This window comes from Rattus norvegicus, chromosome 10, assembly GCF_021556685.1.
Source record: "Rattus norvegicus strain SHRSP/BbbUtx chromosome 10, alternate assembly SHRSP_T2T, whole genome shotgun sequence".
Taxonomy (NCBI): domain Eukaryota; kingdom Metazoa; phylum Chordata; class Mammalia; order Rodentia; family Muridae; genus Rattus; species Rattus norvegicus.
The window spans coordinates 32,789,901-32,810,223 of NC_141543.1; the positions used below are offsets into that span (position 1 = coordinate 32,789,901).

At 37.4% G+C, this 20,323-nt stretch overlaps 1 protein-coding gene across 5 annotated transcripts; it reads right to left on the reverse strand.

Annotated features, from left to right (window-relative positions):
* Positions 1–581: 581 nt before the first annotated feature.
* Positions 582–15,974, reverse strand: Gabra6 (gamma-aminobutyric acid type A receptor subunit alpha6). 5 transcript variants are annotated; one of them, XM_087571211.1, is made up of 9 exons: positions 15,555–15,974; positions 15,234–15,352; positions 14,386–14,453; positions 12,330–12,520; positions 12,173–12,255; positions 11,744–11,887; positions 11,223–11,375; positions 9,739–9,998; positions 582–1,665 (listed from the first exon to the last, which is right to left on the reverse strand). In XM_087571211.1, the coding sequence occupies exons 1-9, from the start codon at positions 15,590–15,592 to the stop codon at positions 1,390–1,392; spliced, it is 1,332 nt and encodes a 443-aa protein (XP_087427337.1). In that variant the 5' UTR covers positions 15,593–15,974; the 3' UTR covers positions 582–1,389.
* Between the last annotated feature and the right edge of the window lie 4,349 nt (positions 15,975–20,323).

The following is a 20,323-nucleotide window of genomic DNA, read 5'->3' on the forward strand; positions in this document are numbered from 1 at the left end:
GTACCCAAGTGATCCTATTCTATAAGTAAAAATCATGTACGCGGGTTTAAAGACACTTAGTTGAAAATAAAAAGAAAAAACAATAGATAAGTTGGACAGAAATCTTATCTCCTTCATCTTTAGTAGAAGGACATTTCAAATAAAATTGAATTTGTTTATGTGAAGTAGGTTGTTGTTTTCATGGATAGGGACAAGATTATTTACATCAAAGTATTTTTTGTTGGGTAAATGGGTTCTGAGATTCAGTCCACTTGAACAGACTGCATGATCTGCCTTCTCTTACCCCTGATTTTTCTTTCCCTAGAGTAATTTTCTCTAAGAGAACCATCAAGGAATCATCAAGTATTGGGGAGAAGGGAGAAGAGAACTGCCATCCCGATTTCAGTGTTGATTATAGAGAAGAAAAGGAAGAAGGGATTGCTTGAGTATGACTCAGGTCTTCTCAGCCTCTGACTGAGCTTGGCTGTCTCATCTCTTGTGTCTCAGAAAGACTATTAGTAACACTGGGGAAGAGGAAGCCAGTTCCTGTTTTAGTACCTGAGAAAACCTATCTCCCCGTCTTTATGAATCAAAACCAGAGATGCAGGCTTTTTGTGGTTTTATTTGGCATTATATTTAGGAAAGTGTAACACACAATGGTAATCCGAATCAGAATATACAGTCATAGTACATTGAGTGACCTTCCTAGAACCTCCTGGTGTTATGTCAAGCATCATCTTCTTAAAGGTGAATTTAGTGGGAAATAGCAACAGTATTGCAGCATAACTAAAGCTATGTACATATGCATACATAATTTATAAACTATGTATTATTTATGTGTATATAATGCCACATTTTATTGAGGTAAAAGAACACAGCAAGGTTAAAAAGAAATGTCTAATCTCAATATAAGCAGTTCAATGCCAGTGAGAGTTCTTGTAAAATCGCAAAGGCCTCCAGCATGCTGTATAAACATACCAATAAATGTTTAGAGTAGAAACTAAGCCAAAATAAACAAATTTAAGGCAAGCTTTAGAAGGGTCAGCATATCTGAATATATCTGCTTTGTGGAAAATGTTATTCACAGTGACAATTAAAAATATTGAACAATGAAGACAAAGGTTGGCAAACTCATTTTGAATCTACCTTATCCACATAAATGCTGATATTATTGTTATTATTATTATTAATTTTACTATACAGAAAATTCATATTTTCAGTAGCTTTCTAAATTTAATTTTGAAGAGTAATATTATTGTTTTTAGCCCAAACATGCTTATTCCATATTATGAAATATAGACATTTAGTTTCTGAAATGAGACCATTTATACTAACACAATAATTTGTGTTCTGTAAGCGAGGAAAATGGAAAATAACCAATTACAGTGTCCAGCTTTTCCTGGCTGCAAACTACTCGACAGTACTGCTCACTTCCATTGTATCTTTGGAAAGGTAAACTATCCAGTACACAAGGTTGAATCCTGCAAATGCTACTGGGAAGAGAATTCGAGAATATTGATCTATTTTGCTGGTGCCGCCAATGGCTGGTAAGAGCAATGGGGGAGTGACCGGCGTTGATGGTAAGATGGGCGTTCTACTGAGGACTTTGCTGGCCTCAGAAGATGGAACGATTGGCAAAGTCAGAGAGCTGATTCTCTTCTTCAGATGGTACTTGGAGTCAGAGTGCTAAGAAAGAAAGTAATGATCGTCAACATAGAAAAATAACAGATATACCCTGTCTAGAAAGGCATGACCTTACCACTGTTGTTGTGCTAGAATTTAAATGCAAGGCTTTGCACATGTTAAATATGTTTCTATCAGTAAGCAACTCATCCTGCCATCGAGCGACACTGAAGATGGCTGCACTTTCTCTTTCTCTCTCTCTCTCTCTCTCTCTCTCTCTCTCTCTCTCTCTCTCTCTCTCTCTCTCTCTTTTGTGCTGTCTGGGAACTATGTGTTCCTGGCAAGTGTTCTACCACTGAACCACATATCTCCAGCCTTGTTTCCAAAACCATTGTATCCATCAACAATAATACAGTAGTTGCCAAACATTAAGTATATTTGGACAATTAGATTGTACTATTAGGAAAAACTAATCCAAGTTTCAAAATTATACTTAATCCTCTAAGCCAATAAATGTTCATGATCAAGTATATCTTTCTTGTTTTCACTGTCACAGATCTCTGTCTCTATTTGTTTCTATCTCAGTGCCATTTTCTTTCTGTATCTGTCATTCTGTCTCTCAGTCTCTGTCTCTGTCTCTGTCTCTGTCTGCATCTGTCTGTCTCTGTCTGTCTGTCTCTCAGTCTCTGTCTGTCTCTGTCTCTGTCTCTCTCTGCGTCTGTCTGTCTGTCTCTCTCTCTGTCCCTATCTGTCTCTGTCTCTCTCTTTTTCTCTCTGTGTCTGTCTTTATGGGGGTAGTGGGGTTTGTTTGGTTTGTAAAATATGTGGATATTTATGACAAGGAAATCCTAGCTCTGGTCACTGATAGTAACCTTCTAGAAAAAGGTCTACCCCAAATATTCATATTCTCACAGTTAGGAATTTGAACCAGAGACATTTAAGAGAATTAGCCAATGTCCATTAGAGCAATGTATATCAAAGGCCAAGGACCAATGCTAAAATCTTTAAGTCAAGCAGGAGAATGTCTGTGCTCTGAAACATTTCTGCCTTTAAACCTAGGATTTGGACACGGAGATCCGCTCATCTTCCCAAGAAACACATGTCCACTGGCCTCTCTCTGAAATCATCCCAAATGGTTTATCATTCATCCACTAACCTGAGAACTGCTCCATATTCTTTTTTTTTTATCACTGAGTTCAGCTTCTACGGAAATCCTAGTTCACATCGTTTTTGAAAGAGATATTAAGTGCATTAGTTAACATTTGTGAAAGTAAGAGTCAAAGGAATGGGAGCATGTTCTTTTGGTCACACTTCTAGCAAAGCCTATGGCTCTACTTAATATCCGTCTCATTCCAACGTATTTTTTACCTCTGCTCTAAACTACTAGTTCAGAGACTTCGATTTTGTCTGATCTAGAATCCTCCCAGGCTATTGGAGTCTAGGCACCCTTCTATTGTTTCCTTTTTTTTTTGTCTGCATATTATAATTATAACAATCATGTCCCTTGGAACAGTGTTGTTTTACTGACTCCTTACCTTCAAATACTTGCTGAACTTTGCTCTTTGATTTTGTAAAATGACCTTGTTTCCTCTGTGGCAGCAAAATCACTATATTGCAGCGCGGTTCGCTATGTTCCTCTTGTGTTCAGACTCCTGCAGCACCCTAAAGCCAGCCACCCTGCAGCACAGGATGAAACAGCCATCTCTCCTGTGCTGACTGAACCACAGGTTCACAATGGCCTGCGAGCGTGGTGACATTTGAGCTACAGGAACATCAACTCAATAATTTTTTGCTTTTGATTTGATTTTTTCTCTTTTTTTCTGGACTTCCTTGTTTGATTCAGCATGGAATATCCTGGCTTTCTAAGTTACAGTTGTCAACTTAAAGAATTGGAGCCCATTGTGCTTTAGAAAACATGGCAACTATGTTTCCTCATAAAGGTAAAAAATGGCTTGGTACTACGGTTGGGACCTTTGCAGAGTTAAATAAGTCACAGGTCTTGAAGGAGGGAACAACCTAAAATAAATAAAGACCTACTTTTCTGATTCTGGCCATGAAAAGAGTGACATCATCTGATAAAAATAAGGGACAGCTAAGGATTATACCCTGTGGTCACTAGACTGTGCTTTACTTGTACCAGAATGACAATATTTTGATCTTAACATATCACACACTAGTGTCTTTTTTTTTTATTATTATTATTAACTTGAGTATTTCTTATATACATTTCGAGTGTTATTCCCTTTCCCGGTTTCCGGGCAAACATCCCCCTCCCCCCTCCCCTTCCTTATGGGTGTTCCCCTCCCAACCCTTAAGAGATGAAATTGGCACTATTTCCTGAGTGTTTTCAACCATATTTCTCAGGCTCTAATATCATTAATTTTATTTTACCCATTGAAATGTTGTTAAATTATTTTCTACCTGAAAGCACAAAATATCACTGTTTCTTTCTGCACAATAAGAGCCACCCTCCTTCCACACACATGGAGCAGAAAAGTCCTTTACTCTAGTAAAATTTCCTACAATCATGATAGAGTGGAAAAGGCCAAATCCTCAGAGACTTTCTTTCCTGACTCATCTTCACTGAGAACATCATATATGACCTGACTAAAACTTGTCTTTCTTTTTTTTTTTTCAGGTAGAAAGACAGAAGATCTGGCTCATTCGTTGAGAAAATGACTATAAATATAATATATATCATAAGATTATAAGATGTTGGTATTTTCTTCCCATCTTCTTTGGTCCTTTGAAGTAGAAAAGCTATTTCTTTTATTACCTTGACATGCCCGTATGGTCAGAAAAACTCAATGAAGATTACCAAGTGACTCTAGTCCAGAGATAAGAGCTATGAATCAGAAATAGTAAATAACAATAGCCTGAAACTAAGCACTTCTTTCATTCTTCTGCTACAGTCTTTTAGGAACATTTCTTAGGACATAAGAGTCTGCAACTGCACATCTACACTCACGATATGGGTTAGATGGGCCGTCAACATCAAGGTCTCTGACTCTGCCTTAGCCTTGGTTCTTATCTTCAATGTTGGCAACAGTAATGCCTGTTGTCATGCATATTTTCCTATTTTATAAGAATCTGAGCAAAACACATGCTGTATGTGTTCACAAATATTTGCCTAGCTAGTCTGAGTTGTGTCGTTTCAATTATGTGCTGCATGTGCTTGTCTCCCATCCCCGTTTCTTAATTTCTTCTTTTCTCAAAATTATGTTCCCCTGCTGCCCCATCTTTAAATATGTTGATAGAAAACTCATGCATCATCCACTATCATCAATGAAGTCATCTTCATACACTTTCCTGATCTCTAGAACTCCTGTAGTTTGCATCATATTATCCCTTCTAGTTACATAACTACTTCTATTTAGCCTTTTCTTCTTTCACACCAAGACATCTTCTTAATGATACAGGCTCACTCTGTTCAAGCAAGAGTGCCTAGTCAGTATATGGAACAGAGTATATTTTCAAAAAATTTATGCTTAATCAACAGATGAATGAAAATGTAAATATTTTTCCAAGAGTTAACAAGCACTATGAGAAAATTTTCATGAAAGAATTTTACTTACTCGTTGAAAGCACCTTTGATGTCATGCTCATTTTGAATATGAAAAATTGAAAGGGAACCTCACTTAGGCCTATGTGTATAGAGGGTAGGATTCAATGCAGGTGCCGGCGACCCTGCCCATAGTCGTTATTATCCTGCTCACCCCACCATTACCCAGGGTTTCTCAGGCTCTAATGTATTAATATTTTAGACTGGATGATTTGTTTTTTTCTGGATGAAAAACCTTGTTTTACAAGATCCCAATAGCACCCACATTTCAATTTATGACAACATGCAGACATTGTCCAGTGCCTACTGGAAGAATAGCTGTGTTTAAAATCCAGTTTGTATCCCTGCCAAGTAGTAACTGGACAAGAAGTAAAGGGTAACCAGTTGGGTAGGGCTTCCAACAGAAACAAATGTAAGAATATAAAGGAAATGCAGGAGTTCTGTATTTAATGCTGTTCACTGAATAAACAGAGACTGGATGGTTAAGAATTGGCAGCCAGTGGATACTAGGTGCCAATTTAGAAGAAAGACATTGCGTTTCTGTAATGGAAAGAAAGCCAATTTTGCAAGCCCTTTAAGCTACAGGTTTGTATCAGACCCCACCTGCTCTATTGTAAGCCCAGCAGCTTAGGTTGATGGTAAAATAGGCTTTTGTCAGAGTCCAGATGAGGGCTCAGCTTGGGGCTGTCAGTGTTTTGAGCGGAACACCTGTGGTTTTGAAATTTTCCTGGGCTCCCCTGCTGCTGAGTGCCATCCTGCTCTGGGTATTTTTAGAGCACCTCTTTGTTTTAAGTAACATTATATTGCAAAGGTACTTTGAGTAAAAGTAGACAACATGATAATAATTATTTGATGTAGGGATAAGGCATTAAAGAAATACCTGACATTTGCCTAGTATTTTAAATGAAATGCCCAAATATATAATCTCTATGAAACACTTTTAGTTTTTATTATCCTTTATGTGTATGTATTCTGCCTGCATGTACGTCTGTACACCATGCATGTTGTGACCTCAGCCTTGTGACTGATGAAGCTGAAGAGAACGTTAGATCCCCTGGAACTAGAGATACAGATGGATGCCAGCCAATATGATGGTGTGGGGAACTGAACCGGTGCCCTCAGCAAGAGCAGCTAGTATTCTTAACTGATGAGCCATCTCTTAAGGACCTAAATATACAGTGCCTTAACACACAGTCATTTTAATCAAGGCTCACAACGCAACACACAAAATGATTATTTATAGAACCACTCACTGTATGCATGAAAACAAAACAAAATTAAAAGTAAACAAAGCAAATCAAAATCCCACAAAACAGTATTTGTAAACGGCATTCAAAAACATCATGTTAATATATTATGGCGAAAATTAGAAGTGCATTATTTTATAAACAATTTATATTGGAGCAAGTATTATTTGAGACCATAGAAGATTACAAAATGTCCTCTGAAAAATGGCTTATTGGCATCTGTCCGGTACATCAGTGCTAAGGGATCCAGACTGGGTTTTAAAGGGTACAGACTGGTGAACTGGGTGAGGATTTGATAGACTATGAGGAACAAACATCTCTCTAACAAACACATATCACCTAATTGAGTTCTGTATGCCCAGGATGTATAGGACGGAACAATCATGGAGAAGGGATACCTAGACCTTTGTACTTCTTAGAGTCTTTCACAGTCTTATTTTTAGGGAGTACTAATGGGGCTGAAAGAAATCTGAGCCAGATTTGGAAAAGGAGAGGTAACTTTTAGCATCCTATCCTTCACATCTCTATGTATAGTTGAATATAGCATGTTTGGGATATGGCACATAACTGTACCCTGAAGAGGAAACAGCAGAAAGGACAGTGCCATTTCTGTCTCTATGCCGGCGTTCCTAGCAATCAGCTTTGGGATCCTATACAAACAGTGCCATTTCTGTCTCTATGCCGGCGTTCCTAGCAATCAGCTTTGGGATCCTATACAAACCAAGCTTATCTTTCTCTTTTCAACCCTGACATCATTCTTCTAGAAATGCAGACTCCTTCAAAATGAGTTAGACAGTCTCATGTGGATATTTTCACACTACTCCTTGTCTTAAGCCAAAGCCTCTATCACAGTCAACCATGGACTTCTTTCTTTCTTTGCCATTTCTCTTCCTGCTGCACAAGCAGCTCCATAAGGGGTAAGATCATATGGCGACACTCCATATTCCGTATACGAAATTTCACGTATAAGTAATGTCTGAACAATCTGCCATAGCCTCCCCACAAATGGACGTCAGTTGTAGAAAGAAGCAAACAGTGCATAAGGTGACAATGAGGATACAGTCACTGTCTCTTCTGGCTAATGAAGGAAGTTTTGGTCCATTTTATAGGCAGTTTACTTGCAGGTTCACAATGCTGTCGCCCCTCTTGTAAGGAACACATACCATATTAGGAAAAGTGCTAGTGAAGGGAGCTCAGCGGTGGGTGTAAAGACTACTCACACCGGGGAACACAGCAAAGAGGTCTTAGACCTTTAAAGTAACAGGAAACTAGAAAATTAATGTACCTCACCTTCACTGCAGTAATCTGTGGTTTCAATGGCGAACTTTTCAAAATAATGTTTTGATTACAACTGAATAGGCATTTTTTAAATGTCATGGTATTTGGGAGAAAATAAAATGACCTTGCAATCATAATATAGCATTGTAGAATGTAAATAGCCGGTGTGCAATGTATGTTCATTCTTCCCTATTCCATAAAGCAACTTGCTACATTTTACTGTGAACAAATGAAATATAAATGCCTTTATCACATGCATTTATTTTGACACCTTTAAGGGTTTATAATTTTGGCTTGGTTAGTTTCGGTTTTAAACTTTTACACTTCAGGGACAAATAAAAACATCCTATTTGTTGTTTTCAAATATTTTAAGCAGAGAGATTCAGGAAAATAGAATTTCTCATAAAGACAAATGGAATTTGAAACAGAAAGTGCTCTCATGGGGTTTAAATGGTTTTTTTTTTAGAGCAGCTTCCCGCAGGGCCTGCTCAACCTGTTGCTCTTTTAGCAAGATAGGACAAAGTTTACATGTGAATCCTGGGGATTTTACATCCTGTCTTTTAATAGACTATAACTTTAATAGCCAGAGTTATTGATAACTCTAGGTCTCCTCCAAATAATTGAAATCATGACCGCTGCTCCTGGTGCTTATATTGTAATAAAGTAATAATTAAATAAAAATGAAGAAAATAATTATTTTATTATATTCCAACACTACATCGGTGGGTTGATTCAAAATCATTTCAGGTGCTTTTAATTTATCCTATTTCTGCCGGAATTACCTTTCTTTCTGTTCTGCCCTCATTATCAAATTTACACTATCATCTTCTCTGGAAAAAAGCAAAACAAAAACTTAGTGAGGTGGGAATGAATTGGGGAAATGCCCAACCTCTGTTTTACTTTATCTGACAGAAATAGATTTAAGCTCCATGGTGTGTATCACACCAGCTGCTTTCTTTTCAGTAACCCTTTGCAAACCATTTTGAATTCTGGAAAATAATTCTTTAAAGTTATATGTTACGTTCAATTATAAATTTTGCAGAATGTACATCATATGTGTGTATGCATACAGATAGTTTATAATACAATTCACTTTTCCCACAAGTATAAAATATTTCTTTTAATATTTCAAATCAAACTTGTGTGAAAAACAAATCATTTCAAGCATGTCAAACTAAGCCTAGAACTTATTTTTTGTTATAAATACTTTCATTATATGTGCATATATTCTATTTATATATACTTATAAACCAAAATATCAGTAGATCAAAAGAAGACTTTGGGGAATGATGTTATCTACATAGTAAAATGTGTTTTATCCTGTTGGACAAGCTCAGGTACATTTGTTTCTTTCAATTTTTGACGGGGAGGGAATAGTACTAGCCTGTAATGTAGACAACAATCCTAGAATCAATTCCTGAGTTTTCCACCAGGTCATATTTCTGGCAAACAGTATGACATTTAAGAATGCCTACTCAGCTCTGACCTCTGAGATCAGATATTCCTGTTTGTAAAAGCAGGAAATTTAGAATGGATCAATAAATGGCTTGCCTCCCCCAACCCCCAATTTATTCCCTTCCTACAGTCTTTTTTTTCCTTCATTCAGAGAACTTCTACGCCTTATTCACCGCTTCTGCTTATGAGATAAAGAAGTCACCCATGCCACTGAAGTTGTTCCTTTTTCTTCAGACCCCGAAGCTTGGTTAGGACTTGTTTTTTTTTTAAACTTTATTCTCCCTAGTTGCTATAAGGGAACCTGTTCAAAGGAAACTTCTAAAGGCTAAGCAGAATTTTCTAATCTTCTTTGAGAGCCTAGAGTCTGCCAGGACAAGTAAAGGGGGATGAAAGAATTGCAAAACTTTAGAGGAAGATAAATGAAGGCTTTTCCCCAGCTTCACCCTGTGAAGTGAGAAGTAAAATTCACCTAGCAACTCTAGTTATATAATTTAGGTTCAACAAATACTGTTTAGGACTGCTTATGCGTATGTTGCCACTGACTGAGCTCGCTCTCTCTGTCTGCTGACTAACAGTAGAAGACAAAGCCATTACCACAACAATCTCAGCTTCCAGTGATTCAGTTGTTTTTGACTTTGCTACCGGGGGCTTGGCTGCAGTCTGTGCCTGCCTTTCGGCTTTCTGGGACTGGAGATTGGTGAAGTAGTTGACAGCTGCGAATTCAATGAGAGCAGAAAAGACAAACGCAAAGCATACAGCTATGAACCAATCCATGGCGGTTGCATAGGACACTTTGGGTAGAGAGTGCCGAGCACTGATGCTTAAGGTGGTCATGGTTAAAACCGTGGTGATTCCTGAAATGAAAAAGACAGAAAAATGCAATATTGAGAATCAGGAATCCTGTAAAGGGTTTCAAGAGCAGATTAGTAAGGGACTCAATCACTCGGCCTCCCCCTTGTGATTTTACTTATCACAGTGCTTTATCACGGACTTCCAACATCATCCCAACCTACTGCACTGACTTAGAAAATAAAATTCCCATAAGTATATTTGTTGAAGTAAATTAACTGCAGTAAAATGCTAATCATGAGGAGTTCTACTTGTTTCCTGTTTGAGAAAAATGTAACAAATTACTGTGATTTGAACTTTCAAAATCCTCCATCTTTGTTTTCAGGAGCCAAGATTATCTTTCCTTACAAACCAGGAATAGAAAACTGTTGTGAAATTATGTCACTCAATTTAAGAAAATAAAAAAACAATTTAAAGATAAAGTGTTTACCCACGAAGAAAAGAATTCTGACACCTTCACGATGGGAGGTTTTCTGCCTGAATTGTGGCAGGGAATTTATGTAATTTGTAAATGTGCAATGTTGATGATACTCATATGAACTGGTAATTTGACAAGTGGATCCAGTAATAATCATAATAAATAATAATTGTTATTAAGTAATCCTAATAAATCATGAATAATCATACTAAATTATATATATATACACACACAGAGAGAGATCTTTTATGTATTCTTTTAAATTTAGAACTATAAAAAATTCAGGAAAGAGTGGATTTGCTTCTCATAATGTTCAGTCCCCACGCCTGTTCTTATTATTTAAGTTTCCTTCACTAATTAATGATTTTATCTTCCACAAATGGAAGTAAACATTCGGCTGGATTATAGGAAATTCATCAAAATTTATCTACTTTGGAATCTTCAAAATGCCAACTTCATTTTATTCTACCCAATGTAAGTGAGCTATAATTCACATGAGTGGATTCACTATGTCAAATATTTGTTCTCCTGGATGGATATGTCAGGTTTTTCAGTTATGTTAGCACTGCTAACTAAGATACTCAAGTCAAAGGAATGAACTAGAAATCTGGCACGGATTTTTTTTTTTTTTTTTTTTGTAGAGTCACCACATAACTTGCAAAAAGATGAGAGTCATTTTATTTGACATATGACTCTGTTTTTTTTATTCTGTGTATTGAGAGAACTCACAGTTGTTAGTATTCACAGCAAAATCATTGAGCATTAAGAAGGGAAAACTGGATGGAAACAGGGCACAAAGTGGGAGGCATACCAAAGACGGTTCTTGCTGGGACCGACTCCTTATTAATCCAGAAAGACACTTGAGAGAGAATGACTGTCATGATGCACGGAGTGTAAATCTGGATCATGAAATAGCCCATCTTCCTTTGTAAGTGGAAGTAGACTGTCATTATTACATATTCACCTGTTGGAAGACATGCTCATTCGGAGAATTGCCGTTGACAGTAAGAAAATGAATCCGGTGCATATAAAACAGCATAGTTTGAAAGAAAACCAGCAAAGACAACGTTTAAATATATATAAGAATATTACACAATCAGATGCAAAGGCATGTACCGATTTGTTGGTTTTAATGACAACCTGTGTCATTAAGTTACAGAATAATCCATTCCAAGGCTGCACAAATGTTGTTACATACCAAGCTTTTTGAAGCCATGACATCAAAATAGTCAATTTAGCTTATGATGTCTAATAGTCATGAAATAAAACACTAGATAATTTGAAAATTGTGTATTAGAGTTATGTTAACGTGATTTTTTAAAGTATTCTTACCTGTGTTCGATTTAATAGTCTCACTAGAAACTGTTTGCCCAATCAAATCATACTGGAGGAGGCTTGAAGATTCTTCTGGGACCTCTACTGAATAAAGCGGTCCTTTTTTCCATGTATATATGATTTCGCTTTTCGGATAGGCATCTGTAGTTTTGAAGTAAATGACACAAAGCAGTAAACATAACTCATTACCTTTCTTCCCTTCAAAACAAGCATTGCCTGACTTGACTACTGTAAAGGAAACATAAACCTCGTTGAATTAAAAAAAATCATCGGAAATTTCTAATAATTGGTAGAAAGCATATTGCTGAGCTCACAATGAAAGTTTCCTAGTAGTATTTTCTTTAATTTTCCAAGTCTCTAGCTGTAACAAAGTAGGTACATATATCTAATCCCTTATTTGACTTCCAGAAACTCTGTTTAACTTACAGCTCCCAAACTTGAGTGGACATGCGTGTCCATCCATAGGGAAGTTAACCAGTCTCATCGGACAGTCAGCGTTGATGGTAAGCCTGCAGACATTGAACACCTTGGTTAGCATGGTGGACCCAGCTTCTGAATCACAGAAGTAGAAAAGAAGACTTACCTCATGGTGTACAGGATCGTTCCATTCTGCATCAATCGGAAGAGTTTGTTAGGGGTGGTCATGTTGTGAGCAATTGACTTTTTCCCATTTCGGAAAAATGTGTCCGGAGTCCAGATCTTACTGACCATCAAGTTATTTAAACTCAAAATCTCAGCAGGGCCTTTGAACTTCAGCCTCTCATCAGTCCATGTCTGTCGGAAGAAAACATCCATTGTGTACTCCTAAGGGAAAAACCAAATATTCACACATATAGTGGGAAATGTCTATACCCAGTTCTAAATTTAACCATGACAGTAAATTTCACACCTATAATTTCTTAATGAAGTTAACTAATTTGGTAATCAATAATGGTCTTAGAATCAATGCTATTTTAATCCTAAATAATGACTTGGATCATTTCTTGTTTTTCTTAAACTCACAGGTTTTTAATATTATAAAACATAAATATATTATTAATATATATATATTATTGGGCCCAATCTTCCTCCTGTCTGACTCTGCTGTCCAACATTGTTACTCCCTATCCATTCAGTCAGCCACCTGCCGGTGTGGGCTTTCCTTTGCTGTCACCATTAACTTGAAAGAAAACCACATAAGAATGTTTATACTTCAAGCTTCCTGTTTGACATTCCTGCAGTTAGTCTAGCCATTCTTTCTCACACCTCATTCACCTTGAAAGTGGGATCAGAGGGCAACACTTCCACACAGTGAAATTCCAATAATACAAGCCTTCATTGAGTAGAAGCCTAATACTGCATACCATGGATTTATAAAATGTTGTCGTTAGAGAACTTACAAGAAAATATTACCATAATTATTTTTAAAAGAAAATTAAATATTTAATACAAATACCACAACTCTGATTTTTAAACCATGGCTTTACAGGATAATGTTAGTTTTTAAAATACAATTATAAGGCCATCACAGAAGTCAATGACAAATACATTGCTACTGTGCTGAAATGTTGCATCAATTTTTGCCTACTTTATGATACTTATTTCTATAAATAGTGATTAATTTTTAAAAGCATATTTCAACACAGGATATATCTATACAATCATCAACCATCCACTGTGAGGATTCTATTACACAAAATAATCTAAAAAGAGACACATATGACGTAAAAGTAATTTAAGCCCTGACTTGAGCACCGCAGTACCAAATGTTAGACTTGTTTATTCTTGAAATAAAGAAAAACTTGAAGCAAAAAAAAATACTAAAGAAACAAGTGTCCTGAGTGCAGCGGCTCTCCCTTTATATCTTAAGATTTTTATTCCCAATGGAGCTTCCTTCTCACTCCTTAACCCTCTTCTGTAACTTCCTGCTTCCCTTCTTTTCTCTGTCAATCTCTCCATCCCTCCTTTTCTCCATCCATCCCTTTTCTTATCCTTTTGGCTCCTGGTACTTTACCTTTTACTCATCTTTTCTTTACTCTTTTTTTATGTCAACTCTAATGTAGGAAAAGAAATCACCAGAAACTGTTTTGTTTATATAGAATTGCAATTTCCTAGGAAAAACTAACAGCATAGTTTTAAGCAGACATTTGTGACAGCTTTTGTCTTGGTGCTTGTATTTTAGTCTTGGGAGAAATATACTACCTGGAAACTGGAAAGAAATATCATGATACACTCTGTTCAGCAAGACAACTTCAGGCTTTCATTGCCACTTTCCATAAATACCCTCTTAGCAATCCTCCAGCCATCTGTACCTGGAACACAGTCTCCAGAACACCCACTGATGCATCCGCAATGTACAAGGTGGAAAGCATGAACCTGTCCAAGGGACTTCTTCACTGTTTGGATAAGATGCACCCGTGACGATGCATTACAAATGATAGGCATTTCTCAGCATCACACTCATCAGTATATGCTTACATGGCAAGAAGCTTTAAAAAGAACTTCTTACTAGTCATTGCATGATATGTGAAGGGAAGAGAGCCTATAATATTAAAAATAAGCAGCATCAGTATCCTTCTCTAATGCAAATGCCTTCCCTGCAGAAATATACATGTTATGTGTATCATTAGTCCTAGACCTAAATACCCTAATGCACTTACCATCTCCACATCTGACACAGGCCCAAAGCTGGTCACATAGATATCTGTTTTGACCTCTGTTACAGCACCTGAAATAAGCCAAGAAAGTCAGGGCTGTCAACCTGTGTGCTGGGAAGAGAGCATCGTGAGCCCACAAAACTGCGAAGAGAGCATGGCGAGTCCACAAAAACTTTGCCCATACTTGCAAATAAAGCTCTTCCTGTCTCCACCCCTTTCTAGTGGATGCCCTTTAGTTTTCAAACTTCAAGAATTTACTCCAATTACAATTTCAACTTCACTCTATTCACACTGGGAGACTCTCAAGGGATGGAAAAATGGCAAGATCGGTGTGCCCTGGTAATAATTATTACTAACATGATTAATGATAATAACTTATCGGTATTGATAGCTTTCAAAGGACAAATAGTAAGGGAATTGCCACATATAGAAAAGCTCTTTCTATATTCACACAACCCTGTGAGTCAAGTATGCCTATAAATCCACACACACACACACACACACACACACACACACACACACACACACTCCTTCATTTAGAGACAGTAAGGCTTGTAGAATTCAGATAACTTACTGTCAGTTACTGAGGAAGGAGTAAGGAATGGATGTTAATACATACATGGAGTCTTAGTGCTCCTCCCCTTACCACCTGGCAAGACACCTTCTTTCTGACTCTTCTGGGTCTGAGAAGGGTTATAAAAGAGGAAGAAGGGGTTGGGGATTTAGCTCAGTGGTAGAGCGCTTGCCTAGGAAGCGCAAGGCCCTGGGTTCGGTCCCCAGCTCCGAAAAAAAAAGAACAAAAAAAAAGAGGAAGAAAAGTTCAAGTATTTGGTCTAATAGGAATGACCTACCTCCAAATCCCGGCCGTAGACGGTTGTCATAGCCCTCCAGCAAGTTGTCAAGAATCCGACTGACATTTTCAGAATAGAAGTTCCCTTCATCTTCAAGTTGAGCTTGGGCATTTTCTATCCTGAAGGCAGAGAGTCAAAATTTCTCACACCTGGCCTCAGAGAAAATATATTGTTTCATGGGTGCTAGTTTATCCCCTCATAGATACCAGCACAATACCCCCGTTTTTGTTTTGTTTTGTTTTTCACTATGCAATGCAACATTCACCCAGTGTCCCCCTTCCTTCTTAGATAAAGGGGGAAAAATCAGAAAGATCTTCTTACCATAGTAAACTGAAGAGCCAGGGGAGAAGCAACAGCATCCTATGGTTCACTGAAATGCCAGGTCACCCTCCTGCTTTCTTCCTCCCCTCAGCCAGATCTCCTTTGACAATCAACTGGAGAAATCTTCCAAATCCTTCATATTCCTTATCTCAATCTGTGACAAGTCAGGAATCCAATAGATGAATGGTTTGCCAATAAAATGTTAAGGGTTCCCTTCTTCTTTTTTGTCTTATTTCTGTCTTTTCTCATGGAATGGGGTCGTTTGTGGTCTTAGATTAAGTCCTGCAGATACCCAGCCTCCTCTGACTGGTTCAGTTGGAAAGTGGAGAGTCAGAGAAATGACAATAATTGACTAAGGCATCAGGGGAGATTAAAAGGAAGAAATCCACAGCTAGTTTTGGCATGGAATTAGAAGGACCTGTGAGGAAATCTGGAAAGCTGTGGCATCTTGCTGATTGAGATTATGTTCCAATGGGCTCAGCAGTTATTATTTCTATGGTTCACAGAAGGATTCCCACACAGCCCTGGTGGAAAAGTCAAATACTAGGACTTTTACTGGATTCCCTTAATGATTTTCATTGGCTTTGCTGACTATAGGCATCCCGGTAACGAAAAATAATCCCCACAGGTAACTGATTAATAGGGAACAACTCTTTTTGCTGTTTTTAATACTAAGAAATAAAAACAATAAAAACCAAACCAACCAAACAATCAAAACAGTATACAAGATCTACAAAATTATAATATGTGTATATGTAGCTCTGCATGTAGTGAAAGTCACCCATCATCTATCCAGAAAACTTTATATTTATGAGTGAAGGCCACCTACCCACATTCAGGTGGTTATATATTTTACATGAAGTGAACTCCTCCTCCCTGCACGCCTCAGTATTGGGCCAACAAGATGTTAGGCGCTCTAAATAATATTTCCATGGATCCAAGAAGAAAAACAAAGTCAAGGACATGAAAATGGTCACCATTTCAGGAGATGTTGGATCATTTATTTAGCATTTTGGCTACAAATCAAGCATCAGAACTCCCCTACAGAGACAATTTCCTTCTTTTGGACAATAGAACAATATTTGTCAAATACTCCTAGATCAGTTCTGACTAACTATTCATTTATTAGATTCTTATCAACTTGCAATAAAATATGTTCAAGAAGAATGAAAAGTGAACATCATCAATAATAAAAAATGCAAATGAATTGTAAACACTGTATGCGTTCATCTCTTGTTAGGTAGATCATCAGTTACTCAAATTTTGATGTCTAATGCATTACTCTCTGATGCAATGTTGTATTTGCAATCTGGTAATGACAACTCTTCATTTTATGTGACTGTTCTACACGTTTAATAACATTTAGAAACTTTTGTTATACAACCATGTGGCTATCGTTGGCTTTTAATGATAATAAACAAACATATTCCTTAATATTTTAAAATGCTCCCCAGAGGCAAGTCATTATCAGTGATTGTGAATGATGGAGAAGAGGACGCTTGCATCAGACTAGGGTTTATAGTTATAAGTAAAACTCAGTCTTAACAGGTTATTTGAGCAAACCAACACTGTGTCTTCAGTCCCATAAAGAGGCTACCGAAGCATGGTAAAACCACTATCCTTCATCCATCCCCATCCTGTGCCAAGTGCACCATGCTTTACCTAATGCGGATTTGTCCTGGCAAATGTATCATTATATGATTTTGACACCATGAAAACACCATAGGCTGAATTTTCACAAATAAATGTTTTAGCCTCCCATAAACATATCATGATACCGTATATGATTCCATATAATATAGCAACAAAAAAGAGACATTCATTTTGGGCTTAGTGAGGGGTTTTCTATTATATCTTCCCTGGGAATAAAGAGGGAATCCCTTCTTAGAAAAAATGAGGTATGTTACAAACGATTCTTATAAACCATCACACACACACACATTCTAAGGATAGAAAATGTCTTGAAGAGTCAGATGATGTCCCCCTCTTTGCTGATATATTTGCTGTGGTAATTGCACACGGAGGTCCAGGAAAGAATAACCAGAAGCTTGCTGTCTATTCCCTGAATGCTGGGCAGTCAGGTGATCACAGACCATGTCTTTCTTCCAATTCCATACATAAGAAATCTCTCTCAGTATTAAACTTCAGAGGGACCCTAAGGTAGTATGGCACAGTATGACTAGAGAGATACTACCATTTCCATTGCAACATTTCCAGGAGTGTGCAAAAGGATGTCAACAATTCGCATGGTACTGGGAGCTACCTATAATTCTGTTCATTGGATAAATCAGCAGTGTGTGAACTTTGTAACTAGATGTACCAAGATAATAAGTGGCAGAATCAAGACTGAAAACCAAAGGAACAATATCCCTCAAAAGTAGCCAGGTAGAATCCAAGACTGGCAAGCAGAAGTGAGGAAAATTGTCAGTTCTATTAAATGAGTCATTTCTTTTGTTTGTCATACAAAGATGGAGTCAGCTCTCAGGGGAAAATGCATGTCCTGTGAAAAGCCATGGAGCGGCATTCATGAATCACATGTAGAGGGGGCAATTAATATGATGCCTATAATCAGTGATCATTCTGCAAGACACCAAGGCTATCTGGGGGATGTTTTAAGGAATAATTGTTTAACAAGATGTGTCAGTGGATATTTCCATTTAAAAGCTCTGTTGGTTACTTTGGGGTTCTGTTGGATAAAGGAAGAGAGAGGATTGCTGGTAGAAGAATGGACTTTGAAAGGATTGAAAGGGTCCTACTACACTGGACTAAAGGAAGGGGCCAGAGTGATGGACTATATGACGATGAGCATTTATTGAACATTCGCTGCACGGGAACCATAGGTACAGATATTATCAATACCTGCAAGTTATCTGTCTTCAGATTTGTTTCTCAAAGTTTGGAGAAAGGGGCTCACCATAAGTGTGCTACTGCATTAAGGTTTGGAGTTAGTTACTGTCTCTAACTCCAAAGCATACATTTTAATGTACTATGCTTCATGCATGTCAGACCCAACTCATTTTCTAAGGTTATAGCTCTTAAACTTCCTGGACCAGCAGAATCCTCTATCTTTATTAAGGGGTACCTGCCATCTCAGTGGACACTATCGAGATCCCTATCGGGGCTGCAGTGCAATAAGAATAAAATTGCTCGGGGAAGCGAAGGACAATAAAGGGACATTCCTATGGACTCCTGCTTTAAATTGTTCTTGGTTTGGTTAGAAATTGATTGTTGAGTACATTATGGGCGCTCTGTTGTCTCCAAAACATGCAGACAGAAAATAGGTATTTTAAACCTGAAACCCGAATACGGAGGAAACAGAAGCTATTTTGCAGAGTATAAGTTTATGATTTTTTTTTCAACTTGTAGTTTCTCAGCTACTATAAATTCTATTCAACTTTGATTCATTAAATATGTGATATATGCTAAGAATAGATGTTTTTATGACATTTTACTCACCCTCAAAATGTGCACATTCTAGCATTTATAGTTATTGTTAATATAATATAGAAACAATAAACTATTAAGTAACGAAGACTAATTATTAACAATGGGCAATAAGGATACAAGGCAAGGAGGTAGCTGTGGCAGAGACTAAGGACTAGTGGTTATCTCATAGAAAATTAATTTGGCTTAAATAATTTGGGAGCTGTTGGGTATCAAGTTGTCTGCATAATTAAAACACAAAAGCTGAGCATGCCTGTGAGGGATTTTCTTGATTGGATCATTCGAGGTGGGAAGATTCACCCTTAATCTAGTTCACACCTTCCGGCCCACATAAAAGGATATAGAAGAAGAAACATTTTTTTGTCTCCTTGTCTTCACTCTCACTGGTGAGATTTTCTACCTTGTTGCTGGGACATCCATTCGCTGGTTATAGAAACTAATTCTTGGAGATTCTAAAGTAAACTAAGAATGATTTGGGACAGAAGCACAAGTTGGGGCTAGTGAGAAATCCAGCATCATGGACTGAACATCTACTGAATTCTGGGCCTTTCTTTGAGGAGACAACCACTGTTAAGGTATATATATATATGTATATAGGTATATATATATATGTATATATATATATATATATATATATATATATATATAGAGAGAGAGAGAGAGAGAGAGAGAGAGAGAGAGAGAGAGAGAGAAAGAGTGCCTGTAAATTACATTAATGGATATACTTTTAAATATATAGGCATTGATTCCATCAGTTCTGCTCCTTTAGAGAATATGGCTCATACTAGACACGTATAATCAATTGGTTTGTCCCCTCCAGGCATCACTATCACCTTCTCTATTTATAAAATGGCTGTATAGGCTGTGGTGAGGGTGGAATTAATATGAATGAAGTTGTTTCTCATGAACACACCTATAGCAACCAAGATATGAAAGCATTGACCAACAATGCCACCATCACTGTCATTGTCATAATCATTCTTTGTATTGTGTTTGGCCAAATCTTTTTTTTTTTTTTTTTGCCTCAGGTGTTCAGAAATGGAGCTAGGAAACTAAAGAAGTCTGCTTCATTTACTGAGACCATGGTGATAGGATGGTTTAGGGGGTTAAATTAGTTCAGACAAGGACAAAGAAAGGTCTGTGGGAAGAAAAGAGAGGGACAGAATGCAGTCGTTCTTCAGAAAGAAGTAGAGAAGTGTCCCTGCAACCCCAAACCTTTTGAGACCAATTTCCTGGATTTCTGACAGCGCCCTTTAATTGTAACTCCTTTGTAATCTGGGTGTCATAACTGCCATCAGGTTCCCCAGGAAAACTCTGTGTTTTTA

Coding starts and splice junctions, on each gene's coding strand:
- Gabra6 (XM_087571211.1), bottom strand. CDS start 15,592: ATGCTGTTGCTTCTCCCCTGGCTCTTCAGTTTACTATG. Junction 14,454..15,233: donor TCTACGGCCGGGATTTGGAG/GTAGGTCATTCC, acceptor GGCTTATTTCAG/GTGCTGTAACAGAGGTCAAA. Junction 12,256..12,329: donor ACGATCCTGTACACCATGAG/GTAAGTCTTCTT, acceptor CAATGTCTGCAG/GCTTACCATCAACGCTGACT.